Source organism: Cygnus olor, chromosome 13 (assembly GCF_009769625.2).
Source record: "Cygnus olor isolate bCygOlo1 chromosome 13, bCygOlo1.pri.v2, whole genome shotgun sequence".
In the NCBI taxonomy this organism is placed as follows: domain Eukaryota; kingdom Metazoa; phylum Chordata; class Aves; order Anseriformes; family Anatidae; genus Cygnus; species Cygnus olor.
In genome coordinates this window covers 13,864,354-13,881,906 of record NC_049181.1, presented here as the reverse complement: position 1 = coordinate 13,881,906, position 17,553 = coordinate 13,864,354, and the positions used below count along the sequence as shown (strand labels likewise).

Here is a 17,553-nt window from a genome sequence, read left to right as displayed (position 1 = left end):
GTGTTTGTATATCTGTGCTACTGTTACAGCATATTTGTACTATTCATGCTGATATTTTTTGCTCTTTCCCATTCTCTGCTTACTTTTTCTTCAGTAGATGCTGATGTTATCCTTGTGTTGTGATAATCTGCTTCCTGCTGATATCTCATGTGTTCGCTTCATGCAGGTTTTTTGACAGCGTCACCAACAAAGACAGTCCTTTGCCTCCAGCTGTGCAGCAGGGCGCCAGCCTCAGCGATACAAAGAGCGACCACCCAAAAGTGGACATTACTGATTTGATCCGAGAGTCAAACGAAGTATGTGTTCTTGTGGGTAAGGTTTTGCATCCCTTGCAGTGTTTACATTATTGGGTGGGCTACACTGTACAAACCAGAGTAGAAAACCTCTCTAGATTGGTAGGAATTAGGCTCTGCGTTTTCCTGAGTCTTGCTGAAAACCTTGTAGGTTATGGGATAGGTTTGGTTTTGTATTTATTTATTCTTTTAACTTCCTGGAATGTGTTTGCTAGGCTGTTCTGAGTGGAATTCCCTGGTTTCATCATAGGTCACGTATTGCCATCCACTCTGTCAGCTAAAGGACAAAGAGAGCATGAGAGAAACAGCCCTTGCATTTACTGATTTGAGACTGATTACTTTACAATGCAGATGGTGGTAACATTTGATGTAATGGACAGTGCAGGAAACTGTGTGCTTGGGTAGTTTATTGTACTGATGAAATGGATGTTTTGAGCTGTGTTGGGTGAGGAAGACAAATTGATCTTTTAGCACTTCCTTTCAATTTGCTACTTTTGATTTCTGCAGTGTTCTAGCTTCCCAGCTCTATAATGGGGAGGAAGTAGCTTCTCATTCTTATTTTGTCCTTAGATTTTCATCAGGCAGTTCCTTCCTTGGCATGATTTAGATCAGGGCATTAATCCATTGTAGATAGGTTTCTCCTTAGCCAATGCGAAATGAAAAGCAAGCTGAGAGAAAAGATATGTTCATGGTTTGAGTTTTTTTTTCTATTAGCTGGCTTCTTTTATCTCTGTTTCTTTTTTTTTCTGACTCTTATTCATATGTTTCCAGTGAAAGAGCCACAGTGCATCTCTTTAGGAAAAATGTTGTAGCATTCACTCAAAAAAGATTAGCTAGCTATTATTTCTATAATTAAGGAACAGCCCCTCTCTCTCTCTCCTTTTTTTTTTTTTTTTTTTAAATGAGAAGAGGGCTTTGCTTTTAGTGGGGTGAACAAAGCCAAGAATGAGAAATTCAAGATCTCTTGGAGTGTCTTTATAGCATTAGGTTAATCACACAAAATGTCACTGTTTCTGCTGTCACTGTTGTTTCACAAGAATGTTATACTGAAGAATCACTTTAAGACTCTTATAAGAAGTAGTACAAACTATTACAGGTCTTTCTTGCCATGGTGAGGTCTCAAAGTATGAGCATGAATACTTGCAGAATAAAGAAGAGACATGGTAAATAATGAAGTGCTGGATGTTACGTTCTGAAGTGTAAGCTTAAGTTTTCACGGAGAGAGAGTCATTACTGACAAAGAAAGCAAAAGGAACTCGCTTTCTTTTTCTCCTGCTGTTTTAGTCAGGTGGCTGGACCAAAACAGTAATAGTGTCTTGATTTGGTACGGCTTTTGAAAATTGATTTCGGCAGATCTTTGAAAGTGAATCTCCCAGTTTCAAGCTGACAGTCCTGCTCCAAGGCCTTTATCCCCATTTTCATCTCATGGCCCCTTTTTGGCTGTAAACTAGGATCTTCAGATGAAACTGAATTTTGTCAATGCTGGTAAGCATCGCAACCCTTTGTTTGAGAATTGCTGATACAAAGTGAGAGTCAATTTCTCACTTCCCTTTTAGACCAGACAGTTCATTTCAACACAGTTCAGTTCTGGTGTAGGGTTTTATTTTCATATTACTGTGGAATTAAAATTGAACAACTTTTGAAATGAGAAGATTGCTGCAATGGAGAGTTGTCCCTCTGCAGACAGGCCTAGTTACTAATAATGAATAAATGACCAGAGATGTTCTTTGTGGTACTGTTGCTTCACATAGGTATTCAGAAACAGATGAGACCAAATGAAAAGATACGGAGTTGAATCCTAAGATTATGTTCAGCTTTATGCCATTATGACTCAGGTACAAACACAAGATTTATTCTTTTCTAGTCTAATCAGGTATGAAGAAGTCATGCTTAACTGGTGAATGGAAGTGTGAATTTATCACACTAATCCAGAGTTAAATTATACATCTTGCTTATATTCTTAGTGAGGCCGTTGCACAATGTCAGTGTCTGGATGTCAGACTAGTGAATGCATTATGACTCAAAGATGCAATTCCTCTGTTCCCTTTTTGTTTCATGACAGAAATATGCTGCTAGTGGTCTTCACATACAGAATTACAGTTCTGGAAAAGAACTGCAGAGTTCATCCAGTTCAGCTTCCTCTCCAGGGTACACCCAGATCATCCTTGAAAAACGTCTAATGTTAAAACCCTTTCACAAAAGAGAACCTGCAACAACTTTAGCCCATTGTAGATTTTCTGTACCTTTAACCACAAAATATCCTAGTATCCAGTATAATACATCTTGGGTGCTCATAAAGAGCTATTGAAGAAGATCAACTGCGTCTTTCTCTGCAAATCCTTGTTGCTATTAGGTTGTTGTTTTTCATCTCTTACCACTTCAACTCTGGTTTCTTCTTTTTCTAGATTCAACATAAGCGGTTCCTTCAACCTTTCCTCAAAGTGTGTGTGCTCAGATTCTTTTTATGATTGTTGAAGTCTTTCATACCTTGTTTAAAGTGCGCTGCCAAAAATGGGAGTAAAACACTGGCAAAACTTCTGAAAGTCCTGCCTAGTTTGGTAGTTTATCACTTATTTGTTCTCCAAGTCTGGTCTTAGAACCAGTTGCGCACATGGTTCCTGGTGATCGTGGTTAGGCTATGTCTTCCTGGTTCCATGTGTTGCTGAAGAGTTTGAAAAACCTTACAGAAGTAAAAATATATCATACCCACTGTTTCAGTTCTACATACGAGGCTGAATTTTCTCATAGGAGAAAAAATTGATTTGACATGATTTTTGTTAAGAGTATTGGCCAATTTTGACTATCTTGTCTGTTTCCATTTAGATTTTAATTGTTTGATAATTTGTTCTAGGATTTCTCTGGAAATTTGCTTCTAGGTTTTGCTTACTTTCCTACCCTTTTTAAAGGTAAATGTATTTATTCTACTCCAATCCTCAGACACCTTCCCTTTCCTTTAGACATTGTAGAATTAGCTAGGAATGGTTCAGAAATTACTTCACTCTAGTGAACTTCAAGCCTGACAACATATACGTATTTTTCTTTTATACCCTGCAGTGCTAGTCACCATGTGATAACAAAGTTAGATATGGAGCCAACACCCAGTAAAATCCTTTCCTTTGTCTTCCCTTACAGTGAACTAATCCATAGTTTCTTCTTTCCTCATCATTCTTTTAAACACCCGCCCTTTTGAAAGTTACACTATTTAGGGAGAATCGTGGTGTGGTAATAAACAATTCTTTGCTCAGAGCTCCTGTGATCTTCCTTTGTGTCCATACCTGTATTGTGTTTAGATGCAGAAAAGACAAAAATATCTGCTTAGATGTATCTAGCAACGGTTGATTTCATAGAACTATACTTTTCTTCATAGAGATATGGCGATATTCGATATGAGGATGTTGAGAGTATGCGCTGCAGAAACAGGCTTTATGTGATCCAGACGTTAGAAGCTACAACTAAGCAGAATGTGGTGAGTGACTTAAAGAACTAAACCCTTCCCTCTGCTAAAATTCCTTCTCTCGGAAAATTTTGAAAAAAGGTACACTTTTTAAGGCCAAACAAATCATTTTTTAGGGTGAAATCCCTCTCGTCTACAGGGCATCTGTTAACTGAAGTTTGGGCTGTGATGTTTTCAGTCTGCCAGTCACAGCACGACCTTCTGCTCTCATTACAAGTACTGTCATCACAGTTTCTAAAGGCTGCCATATCTCTGACACTTGCATTGATTGGAGCAGGCTGACCTATATTTCTTTCTGTTGTTCTTGAATTGTTAATGCATTTTTCTTTGAGACATAATGCTATAGTAAAACAATCAATCACTTGCATTTTTGGTTTCCAAAGCAATCCCAAATGTCACAGAAGAGATTATCGCACTGCATTCAATTAGGGTTGCTTCTTGTGCCTGTGGTGTGTGTGGAGGTGTGGTAATGAGCGCATGGTGTGGCAGCTCTTCAGCTGCCAACATCATCCTTTCAGCTCAGACCCCTGAATGAAGGTAGAGGTTGCAGGGTGCTTCCTTTGTTTGCCTGTTTTCTTCGGTGGCATATTTGCAATAACTGGTGATAAGACTAGACTACTCAAACAGTGCTTTTTTCTCTAGTAGGGGTAGCTTATACCAACTGGTACTAAATGCTGTTTGTTGAGCTAAGGTGATAACTGTTGTATTTCATTTTACAAAACATACATCTTGTGAAGATGGATACAGGTCTTGTTTGAAAATGCTGTATTTTTTTTTCTTCAATTAAAAAAATTGGGATTCAGCTTCACTGGTAAGGGCTGAATGTGTGTTTGTCCATTACAACAGAAGCTAAATGTTACTTCATTATAAATAATCTGGCATTCACGTTTTATCCCATGAGTTTCATAATATAGTCTCAATATACGCAAATGATGCGAATAACCTCAAGGTCCCTTTTCATAGAGAAAAATTATTTCTTCCAGTTATCTCCTTCCAATCATCTTCTGATTGCTTTTAAGAAATAATTCTATTCTTACTCCTAATTGGTTACACGCCAAAACCTGGAATATTCAAACTGTATTTTTTTAATGTAAGGTTAAGTCTCTTGGATGTTTTATGGGTTTATTCCAAAAAGAAAAGACTCATTAATTAATTTTCTCTTTATTTTGTTTCAGCTACGTGTTGTGTCCCAAGATGTAAAATTCAGTCCTAGTGATCTTGATGAGCTTTATGACTTATTCAAGGTAGTGTGCCATTTTCCTTGCTTCTCAAACATGTATTTTAATGGTGAACTGTATGATGGCTGTGAAACAGTTTTAACAAATTGAGGAGAAAGCTAGATTCAGTGTATTTTTTACATGTCAGTTTTAAAGCAAATTATGTAGTTAACTCCTCACATCTTTCACCCAGAGAAATAGTTGTTGTTTCATCCAGTGTAATGTTTTTACTTTCTCTTTGCAGAAGGAGCACTTTCTTTCCTGTTACTGGAATGTAAATAGTCCTGTTTTGCGACACCATGATGCCAGCCTACCTTATCTTGAGCAGTATCGAATTGATTGCCAGCAGTTCAGGGTTCTCTGTCATCTCTTAAGCCCCTGGTCACACTGTGCAAACAGAGACTCGCTTGCATTGTGGACGTTCAGGCTGATGGATGAGAGCTCTGATGGCCTGATAAACTTCAAGCAATTTGCCTGTGTTCTTGGTAAGAGAACAATACATATGTAGTACGTTCACAAGGGAACTCCATCTTGGAAATAATCCTCGGTGTTATCACCTTCCATGCACTAGATAAGGAGCCTAAGGAGACTAGCTTCTTAATGTAGGGTCAAATTGTCTTGCCTTTATCATGTGGCATTAAATGCAAAAACATGAAATGGCAAGTCAAATGCTCAAAGTATATTTATAAAATTGAGAGTGGGCGCTATGTTCTTTAGGTGAATGAAAAAGGTTTTAAATTGTGGAACTGTGCTCTCCTTTTCTTGTCTGTGTTTCACTGTGAAATAGCTAACACAAAGCTTTACAAATTAGTAACTTCTCTGAAGTGTTAATCCCATGGAGAGTAATCTCCTGTTTGAGATGAAATTTAAATATAGCTTTACCAGCAAAATACCAGAAAATTAGGAAAGGGCATGACCTCATTGCCCAACCTGTTTGGTTGATGATAAATGCTTCCTCACACTGTAAGTCTTCTCATACACAGATCATGTAAGATAAACAGTGCCTTATATCCCTGGGGAACTGAAAGTTTTCTGGAGTTAGTGCTTTATTCCTTTCATCTTGTTTTCAAAGTGCTATTGTTTACGTGGTGGTTTTACCCTGCTGGGCAGCTAAAGTCCACCACAACAGCTCTCTCACTCCCCCTCCTCAAAAAAAAAAAGAGAGGGGAGAAGAAAATATGATGGAAAGAAAAAGGCTCACAGGTTGAGGTGAGGATAATTTAATTAAGGGGAAAAGAAAGAAGGGAAGAACAAGCAAAATCTGTGAGGAAGCAAAGAGGGGAAAAATACAATTATTCCTTACTTCCTATCAATGAGTGATGCTCAGACATGTCCTGGGAAGCAGGGCCTCAATATGTGGGATAGTGTGCTAAAATGTCTTGGTGTTCTTGCTTAAGTGTAGGCAAACCTCAGGCTTAGCTGCAGCTCATACTTCCTTAAGCATCATCTCTAATCGTACTCCATGTAAGACAGAATACATGTCCCGATCTGACATCCTTGGGTTGTATTTGGTTAGGTTAAGAGGGTATTTTAAAGCTGGGTCCAGTTGAATAATCTGGCTTGCCTCTTTCTTCCAATAGATACCATGTACAACGGAAGTTTCACAGACAAACTCAAGTTTCTTTTTAAATTGCACATTCCTCCAGGTGAGTGAGAGATGGTAGCATTTGGGGAGGGTTGTTCCTGGCTTTTATCATCTTTGCATGATTTTAATTTAAGCTTCACTTTCCTTCCTGTTCTCACTAGCCCTGGTTACAGTACAGTCCCATAGCTGTAATACAGATGTGTATTTTTTCCAGAGTGATATATTCTTTGGGAAGGAAGGAAAAACACACTTTCTGTTTTGTTCATAGGTACAATATGTACAAAACTTTTGCCTTTTCTCCTTGCTTTGTTAATGCTTGGGAGCACCAAAAACACTCCATTCATTTATTTATTTCAGCTTTTACTGAAGTAGAATCTCTAAGCCCTTCCAAAGGTGGTGATCTTTCAAAAGAAGAACTGATCCACTTCAGTCAACTCAGTGGTAAGCGTCAGAGTGTGTGGCTTTGCCTGAAGAATTTTGGAGGGATTCTGTTAATTTTCCTATAGTGAAAAATGGGGAGCTTTCTTCTGAAAGTCTCCAAAAGCTGTTTTGAATTCTAGCAAATCACGTCACTGTTAACAGGGATCCTCTGTGAATATCTTCTGGAGACAGTTACATTGCCATATGAAGTAGTGCAGAATTTGAGGATAGCCATCTTTCTTCACAGTAGTTTTTTATGTAGCAGCACATTGGCTTAATTCTCATAACCAGCTGTGTGTGGTAGTGCATCCAGGCATCAGTAACAGGCCATTTCATTGGCAGCCATATAAAGAACAGAGATGTTCCCTGCCCTGAATTGGTTATGTCTGATGATTGAACTCAAAGGCCCCAAATGTTTATGTGGAAATAGAGGAGTATATTTGGACAGCATTTCTCAGCATAGTAGGCAACCTTTCTGTTGCAATAGTCATTAAAATGATGACCATTGCAGTTTTGTGTTCAAGGCATACAGGGATGATATTTCCTGCCTCAAGAAATTTAGTAATTTAATATCCACGTCCTCAATTAAAATAAATCCACTAAGGTGTTTTTTTTTTTTTAATTGTGGGGTTTAAGTTTATGGAGTTAACAAAATACTGCATTTGGAAAGCTGTTCATTTTTGCTTCTTTGGAAGAGAGATCCTTTCTGGTTTTTAGAAACAACCTAAAAGTACTTTATCTATAGTATGTTGGCACTGTTCTCACCGTTGTTCAAGATATGGACCACAAAATATTATCCACTTAATGCAGCTGGTTTTAGCTTTTTTGTGATCTCCATTCTCATAGTGCCTTTTATTTTTTTTTTTAATTTTTATTTTTTAGAAAGTGCATATCTTATCGTGTGCTTTTTTGGCCTAATCTGTGTTGAAAACATGGGGGTCTTTTGGGGGTCTTGCTCCTTAAGGAAAGATTTTTTGATAAAAGGAAGTGAAGCACTGTTCCTCCTTTCTCAAAGCAGTAACTTTTCTTTTCTTCTCTGAAACTCTAGTTTCATCTGCTGGGGATAATCTTGAAAGTAATGCTTTGAAGAGCAGCCCGGAAAAAGGTAGAGAATCCTGGAGACGCTTGGTAACTGTGTGTCTTTAGTCGAAGCATAGCTGGGAAAGTGTGTGCTGACAAAGTATACTGATCTTAGCGTAGTGCTAATGTTATATCCACTTTTATAAGTGTAGTCCTCGGGGGAGGAGGGACACGTAATGTAAACCCTGATCCTGTTTAGTTTTTGGTCCTACTACTCTGTAGAGAAAGAATGACATGGAGGATACAGTTGTTTTGCTCTTCATCCCCCATGTAAACTCTTAGTTCTTGTTTGCTCACTCTTTTTTTCTTTTTCTTTTTGTCAAATAGGGAAGGGGAAAGTTGATATTCAGGCATATCTGAAGCAATGGCAAGATGAACTTCTTAAAAAAGAAGAAAACATCAGGGATCTGCCAAGAATGAATCAGGTAAAACAATCTGTGTCAGAGAATTACGGAAGTCTGGTTTTGATTGCTGTATCTCTTTTTAAGTTCTGTTAGTATTTTTCTAAAGGATTCTTAGGATCCCTTAAATTTCAGGCTTTCACATTAACCATTAGACTGTGTTTTTCTAAATTACTGTAACGTAAGCTTACTGTAAACTGCAAGAGAGGGACTTCCAGACACACACAGTTTTATCAGGGCTGGTCCAGGCCCGTACTGTTAGTAGAGCAGCTGTTATCAGGTGCCTAGCAGCATCAAGTGCTGGATTGAGATCACAATGTGGAGTGAGAAATGAGAGTTGTGTGCTGTTCTTTAAATAGTCTCCTCTGTTATCTGTGTAGTCTCAGTTCATCCAGTTCTCCAAAACCCTTTACAATCTATTCCACGGGGATCCTGAGGAGGAACTGTTGTACCGGGCTATAGCAGTGGTTACCAGCCTCCTGCTGAAAATGGAAGAAGTTGGGCGAAGACTGCAAGGTCCCATGTCACCAGTCAAAAGTCCAGTTGCCATTACAGAGGTTTCTGCTGAAAGCCTCCAAAAAGGGCCGGAGGAAGGCAGCTCCAAGCAGACTGAAGGCGGTAGGGCACAGAGTTTGAAAGGGAACCATGAATGGTCTTTTGCCTTTGAACAGATTTTGGCATCCTTATTAAATGAGCCAGCCTTTGTGAGATTTTTTGAGAAACCTCAGGAGATAAAAGCTAAAATAGAGAGTGCTAAAAATTTGCAACTTAAAGCAAGAACCAGAGTGTAATTTGCTTTATCTTTGACTCTGAACTAACCACATAAAGCACTTGCAAATGAAGGTTGTTTCTATGGAAATTGAGTATGGTGTTTACATAGGGAACGGGGTTTGAAGATTTAGCTTTAAATATCAGATTACTGGTATGCTTTGATGTAAATAAAAATAGGTTGAAGCACAATCACTTTCTTGCATTGTTCATAAGTTTCAGCCCAAGCAGGGGCTGAAGGATAAACTGTCTTTACCATGTTATTAAAATATGCAACATTGCTAGAAAACACTAGGTGTGACCTATAACAAACCTTTCTGAATGACAGCTGTTACAGTGTGTGCTCTGCAGGTTCATTTCTATTACTGGGATAAATGTAATGACTTCCAGACATTTTCCACTTAAAATGAGTTATTAACAGCTAAGAGGTTGACTTCCAGGTTAGTTGAGTAATTTCCAAGTCTGCATGTGGACTGGGATCAAAAGCAGGGTGAAGACTAAGAACAGAGGTTTGAACTGGTAGCTGTGGTGGGCACAAGAGCCTGAGGTTAGGAAATAAAGTTGTCCTGCTTACCGTTCCCCTGCTTTGGTGTCACCGATGGTCCTGACTGTTGCAGATTCCAGTCCCTCATTGTCAGTTTTCAGACAGCATTCTTGCAGCCCACATCTCAGTTCTTGCAGTGTGGCCCTTAAAACTAATTTCCTGTTTTTGTAGCTCAGCCTATATTTGTGATTTCTTTCCCATTCTCATATCAGTCCTCCTTCAATACAGACAAAAAGGATGTAAGGTGCTTGGTCATCCAGGATGCACACAGATGCAAAGGCTGGTGGTATAGGTTGTTGAAATCGAGGGAGAACAGTGGCTAAATCTGTTTGACCATATGGTGGTTGCCATTCATCTTCCATAAGGAGCCATTGTTGACATCTTAGGAGTATGTTGATGAAATGTATAGTTTTGTTTGTGTTTGGAATGCCCAAGGACAGACCATGCTTAGCTGCTTCCTAGTTAGCTGAATGTGACCATGGAACTGCTACGGACAGATTGCAGTTGCTCCTTTGTCTACCCAGCGTCCACACCTCAACCTAGTGATTATTAATTCTTTTTTATAGCTCTTTGGATTATTGCTGTTGTTATTTTCTATCTGCCAGGATTCATGGCAACAGCAAACCCTCTAGAATCCAAATTGGAATTTTTAATAAATAAATAAAGATAGAGTAAAGATCCTGGGGAGGTAAGCTCTGCCAGTGTTTATGCTCGTGGATGTTGACCTTGAACCTTAGGTAGCTTGTGCTAGAATGGGTTTAGAGAAGGAGGGGAAGAGCCTGTATTGTAACAACAACAAAGTAAACTGGAGATCTGTTAAACTGGTTAAAAATGACTGCTTTTAAAGCCTGTATGACAAACATTTTCTTCAGGGCAGCATTACTTTATACTGTGCATGTTTTTTGCAAAGAAGAAGAATGGGGATGGTTGTTTTTCTTGCAATACTAAAATGAATGAGGAGTAACATGAAATTCTGACTTGTGTTACAAGCATTTGCTGAAATGCCATAATTGCAATTGGGGTTAAAATTTCCATGCTGCTTTTAAAGAATACAGTTTTGATCAGGAGCAATGAATGTACGTATTATTTCCTCTCCTCTTCTCTGCACTCTCAGGTATTAATGTAAAGTTCTACTGAATGAAAAGTAACTCCAAAAAATACAAGATATTTGCGAAAAATGAGGAAGCTTGTTTTAGAAGCCTTCATAAAGTAGTCATAGTTGATACAATATAAATCTGATTTGTATATTTATGCATAAAACATACAAACTAATTTATTCATATGCATGTTTCTGAGGCAAAGTAGGGCAACACTGTGTTTGTAAATGTGTTTGCTCACTGTTTTCCTAATGTTGTTTTAGAAATATAAAGCAGATGATACTGATGTTCTAGTCCAGGACGTACTCAGATAAGCTTTGCTCAGTGAGTAATTCTTACGCAAGCAGCTGTGCTGAAGTTAAAGGAGCCCCATGAAAAGAGAGACAGCTACCCAGACAAAAAGCTTTTGTAGGTCCGTGATGGATATTTCCAATTTCAATAGGTAGTCAAAGCTATAAACTGTTTGCTAAGCAACATAGCATAGTGACATGAAATTCTTAAAACTCAAAGACATTTTCAGTTGGAGAGCCACTATATTTGTTTTAAAAAAAAAAAGAAAAAAGAAAAAAAACCATGCACGTTAAAATCGAAGTACAAAAGACTGTACTGAAGAAACCTGCAAAATAAGAATGGCCTCGTGTTATTACATGGTTTGGCTATGCAAAACTGAGCACCTTTTTGAAATATCACTTTCTATTGGTGTCAGTCCAAGAAACCATAGAGCCATTACCAATGATGTAGTAATCCTTATCAGCTATATCATATCTATGTATAAAGCGAGATTACCAGCATACAATTTTTTAAAAATATATTTAAAATATATTTGGTGTTGCAAAGATGAATGCTGTTTCACATTGTATTGCGTTAGGACTCAGTGGGTGAGCACATTTCTGTTGCAAGAGGTCAGCTGCGAGACGTAGCTGGGAGTTAAGCAGAAGCACTAGCAGGGAACGTGCTGGTTGCAGAGTGTCTGACCCAGCACTACTCAGCTTCTTCCCAATGTGGGGACTTTCCATTCAAATTGCAACTTGGAAGTTTTTAGAAGTGTTTTTGAGCAGCTTACTCAACAATAGGAAGCAGTGTGGTTAAATGAGTACGGATACATCACTTCACGTCTCAGTTTTATTTTTTTCCTGTAACAGTTTTCATTAAGTTATCTGATTATATTTTATTTTTGGTTCTGTCATAGGAAATAAATGATTGTACAACATTCAGTACAAAGTAGATGATTGTAGCTCAGATATAGATTGCTAACACTAGTGATGCTGTTTATACAGTTTTAAAATTGCACTACCTTCTGCAGTGTCACCAGCGGGACCTGGCAGCTATGCCATGATTATTTGTCCTGAAGTATTCTCAGTGGCTGGTGGCGTGCACTGCACAGCCCTTTCTTGTGGCTGGGCCATTATTATTGTTGATAATGCACATAAAATGCCTTTCGTCAAACGCAATCACCTGCCCATGGGGATGGCCAGCAGAGCTGTAGTGTTCCCTCAGCCTTTCAATATGGCACGTGCTGCTCCGTGACTGCTCAACCCCTTTGTGTACAACAGGTGCGGCGCTGTCTCTGCACAGTCACCCCAAAGGGCTTGAACACATGAGGTGAGGGAATAGCTCCACTGATGGTAATAAAAATACGAGCCCTTTCCACCATGAAAGGGGAGAGCCCTTTATAACTCAAATGGGCATTTCAAGGGACTTAGAAATGGTCACTGCTATGAGATTCAGAATAAGCACTCTCTGTTTCAGTCCATTCCTAAGACAAGCCACTTGTTCCTCACTCTAATGGCTATATAGTAATATATTTTTAGAAGAGTTTGCTAATATAACAACTAAGAAATAGCTGTGTGTTGATTCTATTAGCGACTTCTCATCCAGTTGTACTATACAGGGTTCTTGATTGTGATTGCAGTTATTACCTGAACTAAAAAATGAAATACTCTAATTTGTCTCCAGAAACATAGGCTATTTTGTCTTTTTGCTATAGCTTTGTCACTTTACCAAGAAGGCAACACATTGGTGTTGGCAGGTTGGCTTTTTATATAATGTATTGTATGCAGAATACTGTAAGACAAATGGGGTGTTAAATAAAAAAATGTTTCACTTAAGAAAAAAAGTTTGAGGCACTATTCTTTCGCATGATGGACTGCGTCAGAAGTTCGTTCAAAAACATCAGTCATGTTAAAACCATTTTTAGTCAGTCCTTTCTGAAGCAAGGATTGAGCCACACAAGGACCACACTAGGACTCCAACCCCTCCAAAAGTGAATAAAAGAGGAGATCCAGGTTTTGAAGGCAGTTTTGAAGCTGGGTCTAGTTCAGCAGCCCATGAAACCTGTGCTTGCTTCAGTGCTGAGATGGCTGGTGAGTAAAGCCAGGAAGAGCAGCATTACTTGTTTTTCAATCCACATTAAAACACTTATTGTGTGCAAATATATGACGCTGATACCTTGTTCTTTCAAATTCATGCGTTGCCCTTACTCCTCCTTGCACTGGTCATGAAAATAGCAGTCTCTTGAGCCCCCTCTGTTCAGCTGTTTATACATGTGTATGTGCGTGCCATGGCTGCAGCTCTTGCACTTCCTAGAGAGCAAGGAGCGGCCTGATCGTCTGCCTGACCCACACCACTCAGGGAATAACAACAGCACAAGTTGTGTAAGAGGTCTTGCAAGTATGCTTTTATTTCTTTTTCTTTTTTTTTTTTTTTTTGAAAATACTATGTACAATCTCTTTAAAGCTTGTCAAAATGCACAGACTGCCATCCAATGGAGCTGTGCAGGGACATAGATTCAAAACGAGAATAAAATCTTTACTGTTCATCTTCATAAGACACTTCCTTTTTCCCATTACAAAATACTTTTAAGAATAGTAACATTTATAAACGTATCTATATTTGACATCATATAAAATAAACCAAGATTTATAGTCAGTTCTAACATTTTTTTCATATTTTTTCTTCCTCTTTTTTTTTTACATGGACTATGTTACAATATGTACAGTAACTTCTCACTGTGTTTGTCAAACCAGCCTGATGGTACCCACCAGGCTTTAGCTTATATGTACAAATATGCTAAAAGTGCAAGACTTTATTAATTAAAGCTGCCTGTGTTTTCAGAGGTCTGGAATTGTGTGGCCTATATATATATATATATATACATATATATGCACATTAAAAACATATCTGTGTATCTATATATGTAGAGAGAGAGAGTATATAGGTGCTTGTGTGCTAGAAAGCCTCAGGACATTAGTGAGCACTGATGCTGGAGCCCAACTCCTGGCACAGGCAGCACTGCTCATATTCCCACCCGCCTATGCGACCACCTCATGCTTGGGGGTCTCTCGTAAGTACCTGGGGGTGAACCAAACCCACCAGCAACCCTTCATTCCAAACAGGTCCCAGAAACACAGCTCGTAGCTAACACCGAGGTAAACAAATACAACTCAACCTGAATAAAGAGATTTATTTAGTCATTTATCTTTTGAGCGTGAGTGGTGACAGAAAGCAAAAAGCCCGGGCCCCTGGGCCAGCCTTGCCCCTGCCCAGAGGCAGGCTGAGCAGGGACAGAGCCAGCCCCACCATGGGGCTGGGGAACTTTGCCCTCGGGAGCCCAGTTCTGCCTGTGCCCATACCCATGCCTGCACCTGGCACCACGAGCACCTGCGCCAGGAGCTGGGGTGGGCTCTGGAACTAAAGTGTGTTCAGGGGAGAGGTTCTGATAAAGTGCGTTTTACGTCGCTTGTTCTTAGCAAGGCCAACTGAACATGTAAACATCCTTGCAAATCTACACTCCCTGCCGAGATGCTGCCATCAGAAGGGCTGTGCGGGGGCACAGCCCTGTCCGGCACACCCACTGCCCTGCAACCCCCTCCAACCACTCCTTGGACTTGCTTTGAAAGCCAGCAAACTCCTGCCTCCTCCCTAGCAAGCCCTGCTAACAACCCCCTGTCTCCCCCAGACCCCAACCCCGACCCCAAGCACCACCACCAAGTAGGGTTCACTGACACCCACCATGCCTGGGCTGACGCGCAGGGCTGGCACACTGCAGCCCAGCCGCTGTGTTGCAGGTTTAGTGGGCAAGGCAGGGAACTGCATGGCCTTTGCCTCCCACCAGCAGTACTGGGACATCAGATGTGTACAGCAGTGTGCCCTTAGCACACATGCGAGCCTCTGTGCATGTGTTTTCCTCCCCGTGCTGCTGTAGGCCGTGGCTGCACCTCCCCTCCGCCTGCTCTGCGACACCCAATTCTTCACTGCCGGCATCCCAGGGGTGCACAACCACTGCCCCCAGCACCAAGAAACCAAGGCCCGTGGAAGGCCGGGCTTCTCACGGCTTTTGTTCGCATGCGAGCTGTAGATGCAGGTGTCCCTGCAGCGCCCGCTGTCTCCAGCTACAGCTGTACCCCCACCTGTACACCACCTTGCCTGCTCCCCCGTTTCCTGAAGACAGGGCTACTTGTGCCAGAGGCTGCGGGGTCAGCACCGCTCTGCAGCTGCTGGGGTGGGGCAGAGAGCCAGGGAAACAACAAATACAAATTAAAAAAAAATAATAAAAAGCCCAACCAACCCCCCCCAGAGCTTTGATTGGTCATGACAGGGGTTACAAACAAACCTGTCCCCAAACATTGCTCTTGCTGCATGCTGGTGCAGCCCTGCTGGATGACCCTGCTCCTAACTAACCACCATCCTCCACAGCTTAAATAATGGCCTAAACCATCTTCTGTGTTTGGGCTGGAACAGCACCCACGGTTAGTACTCAGCTACTAATGCCTCAAAAAATGTACATTTTCATTTTTCCTTTGGAAAGACACAAACAGTAGGGACACTTAACTATACACCCACTGAGGAATAAACTGGTTTTCAATTCATAAATATAAACATATAGTTAAAAAGTGACAATTTACAAAAATACAATTTATTGCTGACCCTATAGGCTTGTAACAGTGCCTGTGTCATTGTGAGTACACGTTTCAGGTTTGTCAAATTGAAATATGACCTAGCAAAACCACAAAGTTTGCTGTCACATGATGGTCTACGTGTTGTTTGCTTGTTTTCATGTAAAGAAACATACACAACAACATCCACTTGGAACAAAACAAAACAACAGAAAAGAAAGAGTAAGGATTCTTTGTCCGTAACCTGAAAAATATTTGTCTACAGGGAGTAAAAACCATATAAATTTATCTGCACTTGTTAACCACAGTAAAACATGACGAGTATCTTACTAGTTGTGATGTGAGCTGGTATAACTACAGTAAGAAATTCAGGCAAAAGTGGTGTTATGTAAATTAGCAGCATTATCCAATCTCCTGGAAAACAAAAATGGTGGGGTTGAGGTATAGAAAAAAGGAAAAAAATCCACAACGGACCTACTAGAGCGAGACAAGAGCTATGTACACGGCAATCCCTCCTGTGACTGCTGCAGCCTGTGTGTGCTGCAAGCGCTGGGCTTACCTTCACAGTGCCTTCCAGCACCAAAGCTCTGAAGGGACAAGGCTTTGCTGTGGTGCCAAGTGCTCTCCGTGGTGACCTGATCAAGCAGCTCCCGGAGCCGGCCACCTGTCACCGTCCTGGTCACAGGAGCCATACCTGGTGCTGGCACAGGCACGCACGGCTTGGTGACCTGCAGCAGCACCCCGCCGCCTGCCCGTGGCTCCCAAACGAAGCACAGCTTTTGCACCGACAAGTTTACAGCTGCTTTTGGAGCTGAGCTCCAGTGGGCAGGAGCCCCACCATATGTATCCTCCTGCTCCTTGTTCTTGAAGGTGCCCTCCCTCCAGGACAGGCGTGGCTGGGGCTTGCGGCCACTCACAGTCCCAGGGCTCTCTTTGGCAGTGGTTGTACCACCAGAAGATCCCAGCTCAGCCCCATGGAAATCCCAATCCACGTGGTGTCCTCCAGAGCCATCTGCCCCTGGTGGAACCATCCCGGCCCCCACGGGGCCCGACCTCACCCGTCTGTGCTCCGACGGCTCCGTCCCCGCTCCGCCTGTGCTCGGGTTGCCGAGCCACCGCGGCCAAGGTTGTCCCTGCCTTGGGGAGCCGGCGGTCAGGGCAGCTGCATTTCGGGCAGGTCCTGCAGGTTGCAGGCCTGGCCCTGTGCGTGGCGGCTCTGCGGCTGCGGGTGCAGGAAGTAGCTCAGGGGGTTCTGCTGCGGGACATGGGCTGGCTGGAAAACACGCGGGCTCGGGCCCCCCGGCACCGCCTCAGGACCTTGCATCTGTGGGGAGACACGAAGGCAAATCAGCCCTGACCCGTGCCTGGCCACACCGTGCCTTGCTGCTGAGGCTCTTGGACAGAAGTACCAGAAGGTGACCCTAAATGCAGCCCTGCAGCACGACTTCCAGCTCTCTTCCTCCTGCTCTGTGTGCTACCGTCTTTGCCAGGAGGACCGTAGCTTACCTCTGCCAACCCGGCAAGCCTTGGAGAGCGTATTGCTCATTAATAATTAGTTTCAACAGCCCCTCTCCTTGGCAGCATCGTTAACTTAGCACTGATGGAAGTTAACTGATGGAAAACGTGCACTGAAAAACCCTGATCACCTTCTACAGAAGTTTGTGTTGGGAAACAATCATTTACTGAAGGAAGTGACTGCAGCTGATTAAGAAAAAACAAACTTGCTATGCGGAGACGTAACAGCAGGAGGCACGTTGTCATGCCAGGCTAGGTCTGGTTAGTCGTAAGCCCCATTTCTT

At 41.5% G+C, this 17,553-nt stretch overlaps 2 protein-coding genes across 11 annotated transcripts in view; one reads left to right on the top strand and one right to left on the bottom strand.

The window, feature by feature from the left end:
• TBC1D8B (TBC1 domain family member 8B) overlaps positions 1–12,975 on the top strand; it is a 39,581-nt gene extending 26,606 nt beyond the window's left edge. Inside the window, exons 13-21 of one of the 2 annotated variants that reach the window (XM_040572197.1) lie at positions 167–296; positions 3,661–3,759; positions 4,923–4,991; positions 5,209–5,449; positions 6,545–6,610; positions 6,907–6,990; positions 8,018–8,074; positions 8,377–8,474; positions 8,831–12,975. In XM_040572197.1, the coding sequence (XP_040428131.1) occupies positions 167–296; positions 3,661–3,759; positions 4,923–4,991; positions 5,209–5,449; positions 6,545–6,610; positions 6,907–6,990; positions 8,018–8,074; positions 8,377–8,474; positions 8,831–9,241 (1,255 nt within the window). In that variant the 3' untranslated portion in view covers positions 9,242–12,975. The remainder of the gene's footprint in view (positions 1–166; positions 297–3,660; positions 3,760–4,922; positions 4,992–5,208; positions 5,450–6,544; positions 6,611–6,906; positions 6,991–8,017; positions 8,075–8,376; positions 8,475–8,830) is intronic. The other variant, XM_040572198.1, reaches the window with a different exon arrangement.
• A 550-nt stretch (positions 12,976–13,525) lies between these two features.
• The window catches only part of PASD1 (PAS domain containing repressor 1), a 94,376-nt gene continuing 90,348 nt past the window's right edge, over positions 13,526–17,553 (bottom strand). For all 9 annotated transcript variants that reach the window (XM_040572202.1, XM_040572200.1, XM_040572201.1 and 6 more), the window contains one exon: positions 13,526–17,078. In XM_040572202.1, coding sequence (XP_040428136.1) covers positions 16,908–17,078 — 171 coding nt within the window. In that variant the 3' untranslated portion in view covers positions 13,526–16,907. The remainder of the gene's footprint in view (positions 17,079–17,553) is intronic.